Source organism: Oncorhynchus keta, unplaced genomic scaffold (assembly GCF_023373465.1).
Source record: "Oncorhynchus keta strain PuntledgeMale-10-30-2019 unplaced genomic scaffold, Oket_V2 Un_contig_7506_pilon_pilon, whole genome shotgun sequence".
NCBI classification, from domain to species: Eukaryota; Metazoa; Chordata; class Actinopteri; order Salmoniformes; family Salmonidae; genus Oncorhynchus; species Oncorhynchus keta.
The window spans coordinates 26,805-42,258 of record NW_026289501.1 but is presented as its reverse complement, the minus strand read 5'-3'; the positions used below and the strand labels follow the sequence as shown (position 1 = coordinate 42,258).

At 48.8% G+C, this 15,454-nt stretch overlaps 1 protein-coding gene across 1 annotated transcript in view; it reads left to right on the top strand.

The window, feature by feature from the left end:
• LOC127926395 (thyroglobulin-like) overlaps positions 1-15,454 on the top strand; it is a 56,989-nt gene that overhangs the window by 16,721 nt on the left and 24,814 nt on the right. Inside the window, 5 exon segments of the mRNA XM_052511779.1 lie at positions 3,407-3,541; positions 6,895-7,068; positions 8,979-9,183; positions 14,776-14,863; positions 15,025-15,184. Coding sequence (XP_052367739.1) covers positions 3,407-3,541; positions 6,895-7,068; positions 8,979-9,183; positions 14,776-14,863; positions 15,025-15,184 — 762 coding nt within the window.

The window sequence follows — 15,454 nt, the reverse complement described above, 5'->3', positions numbered from 1 at the left end:
GACAATGTGTTAGATGTAGACAATGTGTTAGATGTAGACAATGTGTTAGACAATGTGTTAGACAATGTGTTAGATGTAGACAATGTGTTAGATGTAGACAATGTGTTAGATGCAGACAATGTGTTAGATGTAGACAATGTGTTAGATGTAGACAATGTGTTAGACAATGTGTTAGACAATGTGTTAGACAATGTGTTAGATGTAGACAATGTGTTAGACAATGTGTTAGACAATGTGTTAGATGTAGACAATGTGTTAGATGTAGACAATGTGTTAGATGCAGACAATGTGTTAGATGTAGACAATGTGTTAGATGTAGACAATGTGTTAGATGTAGACAATGTGTTAGACAATGTGTTAGATGTAGACAATGTGTTAGATGTAGACAATGTGTTAGATGTAGACAATGTGTTAGATGTAGACAATGTGTTAGACAATGTGTTAGCTGCAGACAATGTGTTAGATGTAGACAATGTGTTAGATGTAGACAATGTGTTAGATGTAGACAATGTGTTAGATGTAGACAATGTGTTAGATGTAGACAATGTGTTAGATGTAGACAATGTGTTAGATGTAGACAATGTGTTAGATGTAGACAATGTGTTAGATGTAGACAATGTGTTAGATGTAGACAATGTGTTAGATGTAGACAATGTGTTAGATGTAGACAATGTGTTAGATGTAGACAATGTGTTAGACAATGTGTTAGATGTAGACAATGTGTTAGATGTAGACAATGTGTTAGATGTAGACAATGTGTTAGATGTAGACAATGTGTTAGATGTAGACAATGTGTTAGACAATGTGTTAGATGTAGACAATGTGTTAGATGTAGACAATGTGTTAGACAATGTGTTAGATGTAGACAATGTGTTAGATGTAGACAATGTGTTAGATGTAGACAATGTGTTAGATGTAGACAATGTGTTAGACAATGTGTTAGATGTAGACAATGTGTTAGATGTAGACAATGTGTTAGATGTAGACAATGTGTTAGATGTAGACAATGTGTTAGATGTAGACAATGTGTTAGATGTAGACAATGTGTTAGATGTAGACAATGTGTTAGATGTAGACAATGTGTTAGATGTAGACAATGTGTTAGATGTAGACAATGTGTTAGATGTAGACAATGTGTTAGATGTAGACAATGTGTTAGACAATGTGTTAGATGTAGACAATGTGTTAGATGTAGACAATGTGTTAGATGTAGACAATGTGTTAGATGTAGACAATGTGTTAGACAATGTGTTAGCTGCAGACAATGTGTTAGATGTAGACAATGTGTTAGATGTAGACAATGTGTTAGACAATGTGTTAGCTGCAGACAATGTGTTAGATGTAGACAATGTGTTAGATGTAGACAATGTGTTAGATGTAGACAATGTGTTAGATGTAGACAATGTGTTAGATGTAGACAATGTGTTAGATGTAGACAATGTGTTAGATGTAGACAATGTGTTAGATGTAGACAATGTGTTAGATGTAGACAATGTGTTAGATGTAGACAATGTGTTAGATGTAGACAATGTGTTAGATGTAGACAATGTGTTAGATGTAGACAATGTGTTAGATGTAGACAATGTGTTAGATGTAGACAATGTGTTAGATGCAGACAATGTGTTAGATGTAGACAATGTGTTAGATGTAGACAATGTGTTAGACAATGTGTTAGCTGCAGACAATGTGTTAGATGTAGACAATGTGTTAGATGTAGACAATGTGTTAGACAATGTGTTAGCTGCAGACAATGTGTTAGATGTAGACAATGTGTTAGATGTAGACAATGTGTTAGATGTAGACAATGTGTTAGATGTAGACAATGTGTTAGATGCAGACAATGTGTTAGATGTAGACAATGTGTTAGACAATGTGTTAGATGTAGACAATGTGTTAGATGTAGACAATGTGTTAGATGTAGACAATGTGTTAGATGCAGACAATGTGTTAGACAATGTGTTAGACAATGTGTTAGACAATGTGTTAGATGTAGACAATGTGTTAGATGTAGACAATGTGTTAGATGTAGACAATGTGTTAGATGTAGACAATGTGTTAGATGTAGACAATGTGTTAGATGTAGACAATGTGTTAGACACTGTGATAGATGTAGACAATGTGTTAGATGTAGACAATGTGTTAGACACTGTGATAGATGTAGACAATGTGTTAGATGTAGACAATGTGTTAGATGTAGACAATGTGTTAGATGTAGACAATGTGTTAGACAATGTGTTAGATGTAGACAATGTGTTAGATACAGACAATGTGTTAGATGTAGACAATGTGTTAGATGTAGACAATATGTTAGATGTAGACAATGTGTTAGATGTAGACAATGTGTTAGATGTAGACAATATGTTAGATTGGTAGACAATGTGTTAGATGTAGACAATGTGTTAGATGTAGACAATGTGTTAGATGTAGACAATGTGTTAGATGTAGACAATGTGTTAGATGTAGACAATGTGATAGATGTAGACAATGTGTTAGATGTAGACAATGTGTTAGACAATGTGTTAGATGTAGACAATGTGTTAGATGTAGACAATGTGTTAGATGTAGACAATGTGTTAGATGTAGACAATGTGTTAGACAATGTGTTAGATGCAGACAATGTGTTAGATGTAGACAATGTGTTAGACAATGTGTAGATGCAGACAATGTGTTAGACAATGTGTTAGATGCAGACAATGTGTTAGACAATGTGTTAGATGCAGACAATGTGTTAGACAATGTGTTAGATGCAGACAATGTGTTAGACAATGTGTTAGATGTAGACAATGTGTTAGATGCAGACAATGTGTTAGACAATGTGTTAGATGCAGACAATGTGTTAGACAATGTGTTAGACAATGTGTTAGATGTAGACAATGTGTTAGATGTAGACAATGTGTTAGATGTAGACAATGTGTTAGATGCAGACACTGTGTTAGATGTAGACAATGTGTTAGATGTAGACAATGTGTTAGACAATGTGTTAGATGTAGACACTGTGTTAGATGTAGACAATGTGTTAGATGTAGACAATGTGTTAGATGCAGACAATGTGTTAGATGCAGACACTGTGTTAGATGTAGACAATGTGTTAGATGTAGACAATGTGTTAGATGTAGACAATGTGTTAGATGTAGACAATGTGTTAGATGTAGACAATGTGTTAGATGTAGACAATGTGTTAGACACTGTGATAGATGTAGACAATGTGTTAGATGTAGACAATGTGTTAGATGTAGACAATGTGTTAGATGTAGACAATGTGTTAGATGTAGACAATGTGTTAGACAATGTGTTAGATGTAGACAATGTGTTAGATGTAGACAATGTGTTAGATGTAGACAATGTGTTAGATGTAGACAATGTGTTAGATGTATCCCCTGCTGATAAAGATGTGTCTCTCTGCCAGTGAGTTTGAGTGAGTGGAAACTCCTGGATGCGTCCTCTACTCTGGTGGATCCGTCCGTCTCCACGTTTGACATTATTCACATCAGTAAAGACATCGCTGAGGACCTGGACAGGACCAGAGACTGGTGTCTGTCTGGTGAGAAACATCTTCATCGTGTGCCAGAGTCTAACGGTCAACGTCCCCCAACTCAGGACCACACATGTCCCCTGGCAAGAGGGGTTTAAGCCCCTCCTCGGTCTCTCCTGTCTGTGCCCCTCATCTGTGCCCCTCCTCGGTCTCTCCTGTCTGTGCCCCTCCTCGGTCTCTCCTGTCTGAGCCCCTCCTTGGTCTCTCCTGTCTGTGCCCCTCCTCGGTCTCTCCTGTCTGAGCCCCTCCTTGGTCTCTCCTGTCTGTGACCCTCCCCGGTCTCTCCTGTCTGTGACCCTCCTCGGTCTCTCCTGTCTGTGACCCTCCTCGGTCTCTCATGTCTGTGACCCTCCTCGGTCTCTCCTGTCTGTGCCCCTCCTCGGTCTCTTCTGTCTGTGCCCCTCCTCGGTCTCTCCTGTCTGTGACCCTCCTCGGTCTCTCCTGTCTGTGCCCCTCCTCGGTCTCTCCTGTCTGTGCCCCTCTTCGGTCTCTCCTGTCTGTGACCCTCCTCGGTCTCTCCTGTCTGTGACCCTCCTCGGTCTCTCTTGTCTGTGACCCTCCTCGGTCTCTCCTGTCTGAGCCCCTCATCTGTGCCCCTCCTCGGTCTCTCCTGTCTGTGCCCCTCATCTGTGCCCCTCCTCGGTCTCTCCTGTCTGTGCCCCTCATCTGTGCCCCTCCTCGGTCTCTCCTGTCTGTGCCCCTCATCTGTGCCCCTCCTCGGTCTCTCCTGTCTGTGCCCCTCCTCGGTCTCTCCTGTCTGTGCCCCTCATCTGTGCCCCTCCTCGGTCTCTCCTGTCTGTGCCCCTCATCTGTGCCCCTCCTCGGTCTCTCCTGTCTGTGCCCCTCATCTGTGCCCCTCCTCGGTCTCTGCTGTCTGTGCCCCTCCTCGGTCTCTCCTGTCTGTGCCCCTCATCTGTGCCCCTCCTCGGTCTCTCCTGTCTGTGCCCCTCCTCGGTCTCTCCTGTCTGTGACCCTCCTCGGTCTCTCCTGTCTGTGACCCTCCTCGGTCTCTCCTGTCTGTGACCCTCCTCGGTCTCTCCTGTCTGTAGCCCCTCATCTGTGCCCCTCCTCGGTCTCTCCTGTCTGTGCCCCTCATCTGTGCCCCTCCTCGGTCTCTCCTGTCTGTGCCCCTCATCTGTGCCCCTCCTCGGTCTCTCCTGTCTGTGCCCCTCATCTGTGCCCCTCCTCGGTCTCTCCTGTCTGTGCCCCTCCTCGGTCTCTCTTGTCTGTGCCCCTCCTCGGTCTCTCCTGTCTGTGCCCCTCATCTGTGCCCCTCCTCAGTCTCTCCTGTCTGTGACCCTCCTCTGTCTCTCCTGTCCCCTCCTCGGTCTCTCCTGTCTGTGCCCCCCTCCTCGGTCTCTCCTGTCTGTGCCCCTCATCTGTGCCCCTCCTCGGTCTCTCCTGTCTGTGCCCCTCCTCGGTCTCTCCTGTCTGTGCCCCTCCTCTGTGCCCCTCCTCTCTCTCCTGTCTGTGCCCCTCCTCGGTCTCTCTGTCTGTGCCCCTCCTGTGCCCCTCCTCGGTCTCTCCTGTCTGTGCCCCTCATCTGTGCCCCTCCTCGTTCTCTCCTGTCTGTGCCCCTCATCTGTGCCCCTCCTCGGTCTCTCCTGTCTGTGCCCCTCCTCGGTCTCTCCTGTCTGTGCCCCTCATCTGTGTGCCCTCCTCGTTCTCTCCTGTCTGTGCCCCTCATCTGTGCCCCTCCTCGGTCTCTCCTGTCTGTGCCCCTCATCTGTGCCCCTCCTCGTCTCTCCTGTCTGTGCCCCTCATCTGTGCCCCTCCTCCTCTCCTGTCTCTGCCCCTCATCTGTGCCCCTCCTCGGTCTCTCCTGTCTGTGACCCTCCTCGTCTCTCCTGTCTGCCCCTCATCTGTGCCCCTCCTCGGTCTCTCCTGTCTGTGCCCCTCCTGTGCCCCTCCTCAGTCTCTCCTGTCTGTGCCCCTCCTCGGTCTCTCTTGTCTGTGCCCCTCCTCGGTCTCTCCTGTCTGTGCCCCTCATCTGTGCCCCTCCTCGGTCTCTCCTGTCTGTGCCCCTCCTCGGTCTCATCTGTGCCCCTCCTCGGTCTCTCCTGTCTGTGCCCCTCCTCGGTCTCTCCTGTCTGTACCCCTCATCTGTGACCCTCCTCGTTCTCTCCTGTCTGTGCCCCTCATCTGTGCCCCTCCTCGGTCTCTCCTGTCTGTGCCCCTGTACCCCTCATCTGTGACCCTCCTCGTCTCCCTCTCCCCCTGTCTGTCTGCCCCTCATCTGTGACCCTCCTCGGTCTCTCCTGTCTGTGCCCCTCATCTTGTGACCCTCCTCGGTCTCTCCTGTCTGTGCCCCTCATCTTGTGACCCTCCTCGGTCTCTCCTGTCTGTGCCCCTCCTCGGTCTCTCCTGTCTGTGCCCCTCCTCGGTCTCTCCTGTCTGTGCCCCTCCTCGCTCTCTCCTGTGTGTACCCCTCATCTGTGCCCCTCCTCGGTCTCTCCTGTCTGTGCCCCTCATCTGTGCCCCTCCTCGGTCTCTCCTGTCTGTGCCCCTCATCTGTGCCCCTCCTCGGTCTCTCCTGTCTGTGCCCCTCATCTGTGCCCCTCCTCGGTCTCTCCTGTCTGTGCCCCTCATCTGTGCCCCTCCTCGGTCTCTCCTGTCTGTGCCCCTCATCTGTGCCCCTCCTCGTTCTCTCCTGTCTGTGCCCCTCATCTGTGCCCCTCCTCGGTCTCTCCTGTCTGTGCCCCTCATCTGTGCCCCTCCTCGGTCTCTCCTGTCTGTGCCCCTCATCTGTGCCCCTCCTCGTTCTCTCCTGTCTGTGCCCTCATCTGTGCCCCTCCTCGGTCTCTCCTGTCTGTGCCCCTCATCTGTGCCCCTCCCCTCCTGTCTCTCCTGTCTGTGCCCCTCATCTGTGCCCCTCCTCGGTCTCTCCTGTCTGTGCCCCTCATCTGTGCCCCTCCTCGGTCTCTCCTGTCTGTGCCCCTCATCTGTGCCCCTCCTCGGTCTCTCCTGTCTGTGCCCCTCATCTGTGCCCCTCCTCGGTCTCTCCTGTCTGTGCCCCTCATCTGTGCCCCTCCTCGGTCTCTCCTGTCTGTGCCCCTCATCTGTGCCCCTCCTCATTCTCTCCTGTCTGTGCCCCTCATCTGTGCCCCTCCTCGGTCTCTCCTGTCTGTGCCCCTCCTCGGTCTCTCCTGTCTGTGCCCCTCATCTGTGACCCTCCTCGTTCTCTCCTGTCTGTGCCCCTCATCTGTGCCCCTCCTCGTTCTCTCCTGTCTGTGCCCCTCCTCGGTCTCTCCTGTCTGTGCCCCTCCTCGGTCTCTCCTGTCTGTGCCCCAATCCTTGTATTTACCTCTTTCTACTCTCCTCCTTTTCTGTCTGTTCAACTGTGTTTGTGTGTCTCCCCTCAGCCTGTGAGGAGGCTGAGTCCTGTGTTGTGGTGTCAGTGGGGCGGACCGACTCGGCTGTCCGCTGTGTCCTCTACCCAGACACCCTGGCCTGTGGCCCCTCCACTACCACCACCGGAGGTCAGGACTGTCGGCTGGTCATCAGAGAGTCAGCTCTCCAGGTCTACCTCCACAAAGGTGGGCAACATCCCTGACCCTGACTCACTATACATCCCTGACCCTGGTTCACTATACATCCCTGACCCTGGTTCACTATACATCCCTGACCCTGGTTCACTATACATCCCTGACCCTGGTTCACTATACATCCCTGACCCTGGTTCACTATACATCCCTGGCTCACTATACATCCCTGGCTCACTATACATCCCTGGCTCACCCTGGCTCACTATACATCCCTGACCCTGGTTCACTATACATCCCTGACCCTGACTCACTATACATCCCTGACCCTGACTCACTATACATCCCTGACCCTGGCTCACTATACATCCCTGACCCTGGCTCACTATACATCCCTGACCCTGGCTCACTATACATCCCTGACCCTGGCTCACTATACATCCCTGACCCTGGCTCACTATACATCCCTGACCCTGGCTCACTATACATCCCTGACCCTGGCTCACTATACATCCCTGACCCTGGCTCACTATACATCCCTGACCCTGGCTCACTATACATCCCTGACCCTGGCTCACTATACATCCCTGACCCTGGCTCACTATACATCCCTGACTCACTATACATCCCTGACCCTGGCTCACTATACATCCCTGGCTCACTATACATCCCTGACCCTGGGTCACTATACATCCCTGGCTCACTATACATCCCTGGCTCACTATACATCCCTGGCTCACTATACATCCCTGACCCTGGCTCACTATACATCCCTGGCTCACTATACATCCCTGGCTCACTATACATCCCTGGCTCACTATACATCCCTGACCCTGGCTCACTATACATCCCTGGCTCACTATACATCCCTGACCCTGGCTCACTATACATCCCTGACCCTGGCTCACTATACATCCCTGACCCTGGCTCACTATACATCCCTGACCCTGGCTCACTATACATCCCTGGCTCACTATACATCCCTGACCCTGGTTCACTATACATCCCTGACCCTGGCTCACTATACATCCCTGACCCTGGCTCACTATACATCCCTGACCCTGGCTCACTATACATCCCTGACCCTGGCTCACTATACATCCCTGACCCTGGCTCACTATACATCCCTGACCCTGGCTCACTATACATCCCTGACCCCCTGGCTCACTATACATCCCTGACCCTGGCTCACTATACATCCCTGACCCTGGGTCACTATACATCCCTGACCCTGGCTCACTATACATCCCTGACCCTGGTTCACTATACATCCCTGACCCTGGCTCACTATACATCCCTGACCCTGGCTCACTATACATCCCTGACCCTGGGTCACTATACATCCCTGACTCACTATACATCCCTGGCTCACTATACATCCCTGACCCTGGCTCACTATACATCCCTGACTCACTATACATCCCTGGCTCACTATACATCCCTGACCCTGGCTCACTATACATCCCTGACCCTGGCTCACTATACATCCCTGACCCTGGCTCACTATACATCCCTGACCCTGGGTCACTATACATCCCTGGCTCACTATACATCCCTGACCCTGCCTCACTATACATCCCTGGCTCACTATACATCCCTGGCTCACTATACATCCCTGGCTCACTATACATCCCTGACCTTGGCTCACTATACATCCCTGACCCTGGCTCACTTTACTGCTGCTAATGTGACTAGTGTTTGAAGAAACAGAGATGTTTATTGGCGGGTTAGGTCGTGTCAATCACTGCAGCCTACTTCCTGTAATGGTCATTATTATTAGAAAGCGTGATTTATCATCTGAGAGGTGCTGAAGGAGTTTTACAGCTGGTTGATTCCAGTGCAGACAGTATCTCTGTCCCAAATGTCACCCTGTTCCCTATATGGTGCATTACTTTTGACCAGGGCCCATAGTTGTCAGTCCAGGCTTCCCTCTGACTGATGGTTATGTTTTCTGTGGGATCCAGAACCCAAGGCGACGTTGACGTCAGTGTTTATCCCGGCTCACGGAACGCTCCAGGGATCGTCCGTGACAACGCTGCTCGGGTCAGACAGGAAGACAGTCAGACAGTTCTTGGGAGTTCCGTACGCTCGTCCTCCTATGAGAGCCCTCCGTTTCGTCCCCCCACAGCCTGCTGAATGGAGTGGCACATGGAACGCCACGGTTACCAGGTAAACAATGACTCTGTTTTTAAAGATGCGTTATAAAGGTTTTGTACAATTTCATCCAGTAGTTTGGAAAGGGGTGTTCACCTGAAAATGTTATTTAATAAAAATAAAAAATCATAATATTGAACCTTTATTTAAGTAGGCAAGAACAAATTCTTATTCAAAACGAGGGCCAAGGAACAGTGGGTTAACTGGTCTAGGAACAGTGGGTTAACTGGTCTAGGAACAGTGGGTTAACTGGTCTAGGAACAGTGGGTTAACTGGTCTAGGAACAGTGGGTTAACTGGTCTAGGAACAGTGGGTTAACTGGTCTAGGAACAGTGGGTTAACTGGTCTAGGAACAGTGGGTTAACTGGTCTAGGAACAGTGGGTTAACTGGTCTAGGAACAGTGGGTTAACTGCCTTGTTCAGGGGCAGAACGACAGATTTTTACCTTGTCAGCTCGGGGGATTCGATCTAGCAACCTTTAGGTTACTGGTCCGACACGCTAACCACTTGGAGACCTGCCGTCCCTACACTCTAACCACTAGGAGACCTGCCGTCCCTACACTCTAACCACTAGGAGACCTGTCGTCCCTAAATCAAAAATCAAATCAAATGTATTTATATAGCCCTTCGTACATCAGCTGATATCTCAAAGTGCTGTACAGAAACCCAGCCTAAAACCCCAAACAGCAAGCAATGCAGGTGTAGAAGCACACTCTAACCACTAGGAGACCTGCCGTCCCTACACTCTAACCACTAGGAGACCTGCCGTCCCTACACTCTAACCACTAGGAGACCTACCGTCCTTACACTCTAACCACTAGGAGACCTGCCGTCCCTACACTCTAACCACTAGGAGACCTGCCGTCCCTACACTCTAACCACTTGGAGACCTGCCGTCCCTACACTCTAACCACTAGGAGACCTACCGTCCTTACACTCTAACCACTAGGAGACCTGCCGTCCCTACACTCTAACCACTAGGAGACCTGCCGTCCCTACACTCTAACCACTAGGAGACCTGCCGTCCCTACACTCTAACCACTATGACATGTTACATCCTGGGATTGTTTTAATATATACACACTACCGTTAAAACGTTTGGGGCCACTTAGAAATGTTCTTGTTTTTGTAAGAAAAGCACATTTTTTGTCCATTGAAATAACATAAAATGTATCAGAAATGGTTAATGTTGTAAATGACTATTGTAGCTGGAAACAGCAGATTTTTTAATGGAATATAATATATAATAATAATATATGCCATTTAGCTGACGCTTTTATCCAAAGCGACTTACAGTCATGTGTGCATACATTCTACGTATGGGTGGTCCCGGGAATCGAACCCACTACCCTGGCGTTACAAGCGCCATGCTCTACCAACTGAGCCACAGAAGGACCACCAATATCTACATAGGCGAACAGAGGCCCATTATCAGCAACCATCACTCCTGTGTTCCAATGGCACGTTGTGTTAGCTAATCCAAGTTTATCATTTTAAAACGCTAATTGATCATGAGAAAACCCTTTTGCAATTATGTTAGGACATCTGAAAACTGTTGTGCTGATTAAACAAGCAATAAAACTGGCATTCTTTAGACTAGCTGAGCATCTGGAGCATCAGCATTTGTGCCGTTCGACAGGCTCAAAATGGCCAGAAACAAAGACATTTCATCTGAAAGTGGAACGCATCAGTGCTATTCTTGTTCCACTGAGAAATGAAGGCTATTCCATGCGAGAAATTGCCAAAAACTGAAGATCTCCTGATAAACGCTGTGCTACCGGTCTGCCTTCACAGAACAGTGCAAACTGGCCCTAACCAGAATAGAAAGAGTGGGAGGCCCCGGTGCACAACTGAACATTTACATTACATTTACATTTAAGATTTACAGACGCTCTTATCCAGAAGCCAAATTGGTGCATTCACCTTATGACATCCAGTGAACAGCCACTTTACAATAGTGCATCTAAATCTTTAATGGAGAAGGATTACTTTAACGGGTATTCCTTAAAGAGGTGGAGAGAACTTGCCCAGAAGGAGACTTTATCCTGGATTTATCCTAGGTGTCTCACCGTGATGGCCGGAAGGTGGTGAGGAAGAGACTCCGCTTGTCCTGGTCGTGAGAGTTTGTTCCACCATTGGGGGCAGCAGATAGGAGAGACCATGTTTTGACTGGGCTGAGCCAACTGTACTTCCTCAGTGGTAGGGAGGCGAGCAGGCCAGAGGGGACAACCAGTGCCCTTGTTTGGGTGTAGGGCCTGATCAGAGCCTGGTAGGAGGTACTGAGGTGCCGTTCATAAGCGCCGCCGGCAAGCACCAGGTCTTGTGGAGCGGAGGATCTGATGGTTCAGCTTGAACTGGAAGCCAGTGGAGAGAGCGAGAGGAGCGGGCAGTGACGCCTCCGAGAGAACTTGGGAAGGTCTGAACACCAGACTGGGCTGCGGCGGTCATTCTGATGAGTTGTAGGGGTTTAATGGCACAGGCAGGGGAGCCCAGCCAACAGCGAGTTGCAGTAATCCAGACGGGAGATGACAGTGCCTGGATTAGACCTGCGCCGCTTCCTGTGTGAGGCAGGGTCGTAACCAGCGGATGTTGTAGAGCATGAACCTACAGGAACGGGCCACCGCCTGATGTTAGTTGAGAACGACAGGGTGGTAGGATCACGCAAGGTTCTTAGCGCTCTGGGAGGAGGACACAATGGAGTTGTCAACCGTGATGGCGAGATCATGGAACGGGCAGTCCTTCCCCGGGAGGAAGAGCAGCTGTTTTAGGTTCAGGATGGTGATCCGTCATCCACACTGATATGTCTGCCAGACATGCAGAGATGCATCTGCCACCTGGTCATCAGAAGGGGGGGAGAAGATTAATTGTGTGTCGTCTGCATAGAAGGATAGGAGAGACCATGTGAGGTTATGACAGATGACTTGGTTATAGCGAGAATAGGAGAGGGCCTAGAACAGAGCCCTGGGGGACACCAAATGTGGGAGAGCGCGTGGATGCCAGGTCCGCAGGAGACAGATTCTCCCACGCCCACCTGGTAGGAGCGACCTGTCAGGTGAGCTCGACGCAATTGGGAGGACCGCCGGCCTGGAGATGCCCAACTGAGAGGGTGGAAAGGGAGGAGGATCTGATGGAGGCACAGTATTGAGAAGGTTTGAGCAGAGGGAGGATCTAGAAGGATGAGAGCAGAGGAGAGAACAAGAGTTAAGTTTAGCAGTGTCTAGGAGAAACAGCTCCGTTATTATGAATGTTTCCAGAGAAGAGCAGTCTACAGTTGAATGACTAGTCTCTGAAACCTGACTGTTGTTCATGGATGTTTGAAGGCAGCTCCATGGACCCAGTTGTACCACATGCAGTGTGTTAATGTGAGTAGAAGATGTTTCCCTATGGTAGACCCAGTTGTACCATGCAGTGTGTTAATGTGACCTCTAACCCTGTTGTTATGGATGTTTCCCATGGTAGACCCAGTTGTTTTGGAGAGAAAAGAAAGAAGGATACTGGTCTGTAGTTGGACATCGGAGGGATCAGTGTGGTTTTTTCAATGGGGTGACCTCGCCGTCTCTTGAACCCTGTTGAGTTGATGAGATGAGGTAAGGGAGAAGGTCTCCAAATGGTCTGGAGAAGAGAGGAGGGGATAGGGTCCAGTTGTTACCCATTACAAGACAGATTTCATCTGGAAGAGAGCACAGGGTAGGGCAGTGTGAGCAGAACCAGCGGTGTCGTTGTTAGGAGGATCGTGTTCCCCTTCTTTTCAAAATGGTAGACCCAGTCATCTGCAGAGAGGAGGAGGGGGGAGGGGGAGGAGGATTCAGGAGGGAGGAGAAGGAGGCAAAGAGCTTCCTAGGGTTAGAGGCAGATGCTTGGAATTAGAGTGGTGAAAGTGGCTTTAGCAGCAGAGACAGAGAAGGAAAATGTTGAGAGGAGGGAGCCCAGGTCCGCAGAGAGGCGTTAATGTGACTCCTCCATTTCCGCTCGAGCCCTGTTCTGTGAGCTCCCAATGAGTCGTCGAGCCACGGAGGCCAGCCGGCCTGGAAGATAGGGGACATAGAGAGTCAAAGGATGCAGAAAGGGAGGAGAGGAGGGTTGAGGAGGCAGAATCAGGAGATAGGTTGGAGAAGGTTTGAGCAGAGGGAAGAGATGATAGGATGGAAGAGGAGAGAGTAGCGGGAACAAGAGGACAAGTACATTAGTGTCTAGTTGAGAAACAGCTTGTTATTATGAATGTTTCCCATGGTAGACCCAGTTGTACCACATACAGTGTGTTAATGTGACCTCTAACCCTGTTGTTATGGATGTTTCCCATGGTAGACCCAGTTGTACCACATACAGTGTGTTAATGTGACCTCTAACCCTGTTGTTATGGATGTTTCCCCATGGTAGACCCAGTTGTACCACATGCAGTGTGTTAATGTGACCCTCAACCCTGTTGTTATGGATGTTTCATGGATGAATGACCCCACATGCATGGTAGACCCAGTTGTACCACATGCAGTGTGTTAATGTGACCTCTAACCCTGTTGTTATGGATGTTTCCATGGTAGACCCAGTTGTACCACATGCAGTGTGTTAATGTGACCTCTAACCCTGTTGTTATGGATGTTTCCCATGGTAGACCCAAGACCCAGTTGTTTCCAACATGCAGTGTGTTAATGTGACCTCTAACCCTGTTGTTATGGATGTTTCATGGTAGACCCAGTTGTACCACATGCAGTGTGTTAATGTGACCTCTAACCCTGTTGTTATGGATGTTTCCCATGGTAGACCCAGTTGTACCACATGCAGTGTGTTAATGTGACCTCTAACCCTGTTGTTATGGATGTTTCCCCATGGTAGACCCAGTTGTACCACATGCAGTGTGTTAATGTGACCTCTAACCCTGTTGTTATGGATGTTTCCATGGTAGACCCAGTTGTACCACATGCAGTGTGTTAATGTGACCTCTAACCCTGTTGTTATGGATGTTTCTCCATGGTAGACCCAGTTGTACCACATGCAGTGTGTTAATGTGACCTCTAACCCTGTTGTTATGGATGTTACCCATGGTAGACCCAGTTGTACCACATGCAGTGTGTTAATGTGACCTCTAACCCTGTTGTTATGGATGTTTCCCATGGTAGACCCAGTTGTACCACATGCAGTGTGTTAATGTGACCTCTAACCCTGTTGTTATGGATGTTTCCATGGTAGACCCAGTTGTACCACATGCAGTGTGTTAATGTGACCTCTAACCCTGTTGTTATGGATGTTTCCATGGTAGACCCAGTTGTACCACATGCAGTGTGTTAATGTGACCTCTAACCCTGTTGTTATGGATGTTTCCATGGTAGACCCAGTTGTACCACATACAGTGTGTTAATGTGACCTCTAACCCTGTTATTATGGATGTTTCCCATGGTAGACCCAGTTGTACCACATACAGTGTGTTAATGTGACCTCTAACCCTGTTGTTATGGATGTTTTCATGGTAGACCCAGTTGTACCACATGCAGTGTGTTAATGTGACCTCTAACCCTGTTGTTATGGATGTTACCCATGGTAGACCCAGTTGTACCACATGCAGTGTGTTAATGTGACCTCTAACCCTGTTGTTATGGATGTTACCCATGGTAGACCCAGTTGTCTGCAGCCTGGAGCTGTGGAGTCATCAGCCAGCAGTGAGGACTGTCTGTACCTCAACATCTTCGTCCCCAGCGGCATCGTAAGTCACATTGTACCGATAGAGATCTTTGTTTCACTAGAAGCCCTGTTGACCTCTCCTTTAGTAACCCCTAGACACCTCAAACACCACTCCACTACCGGTCCCTCAGATTGACAGTTGGTCTGCCGTGTCATTCCTGTTCTTGTCTTTTCCTCTGATAGAGAGGGAGTGCAGCGGTCCTGGTGTTCTTCCATAACCCGTCTGGAGCAGCCAGCGATGACACAGCATCTCTACTGGACGGCTCCAACCTGGCTGCCGTCGGCAACATCGTCGTGGTTACCGTCAACACCAGGGTTGCAGCGTTCGGATTCCTCAGCACAGGTGCTCCTCTTAACACACGTCAGAAGCAGCATTCAATTATCTTACAGGTTCATATGCTTTCAAAAGTAACAAAAGACACGAACAAGTGCTGCCTTCTAAATCTGAACTCACAACTGGGTCTGAGAGCGCTGCTGAAATGGCTTAATAAGTGAATGTAAATGTAGGAGGAAGACAGTGGACATGAAGTTAGAATCAGGTCACGATGAAAGTGAAGGGGAGAGGATGACATGCTTACTGTTGGTATTCTGCTGCTTTGGGGGGCTGAGAGGG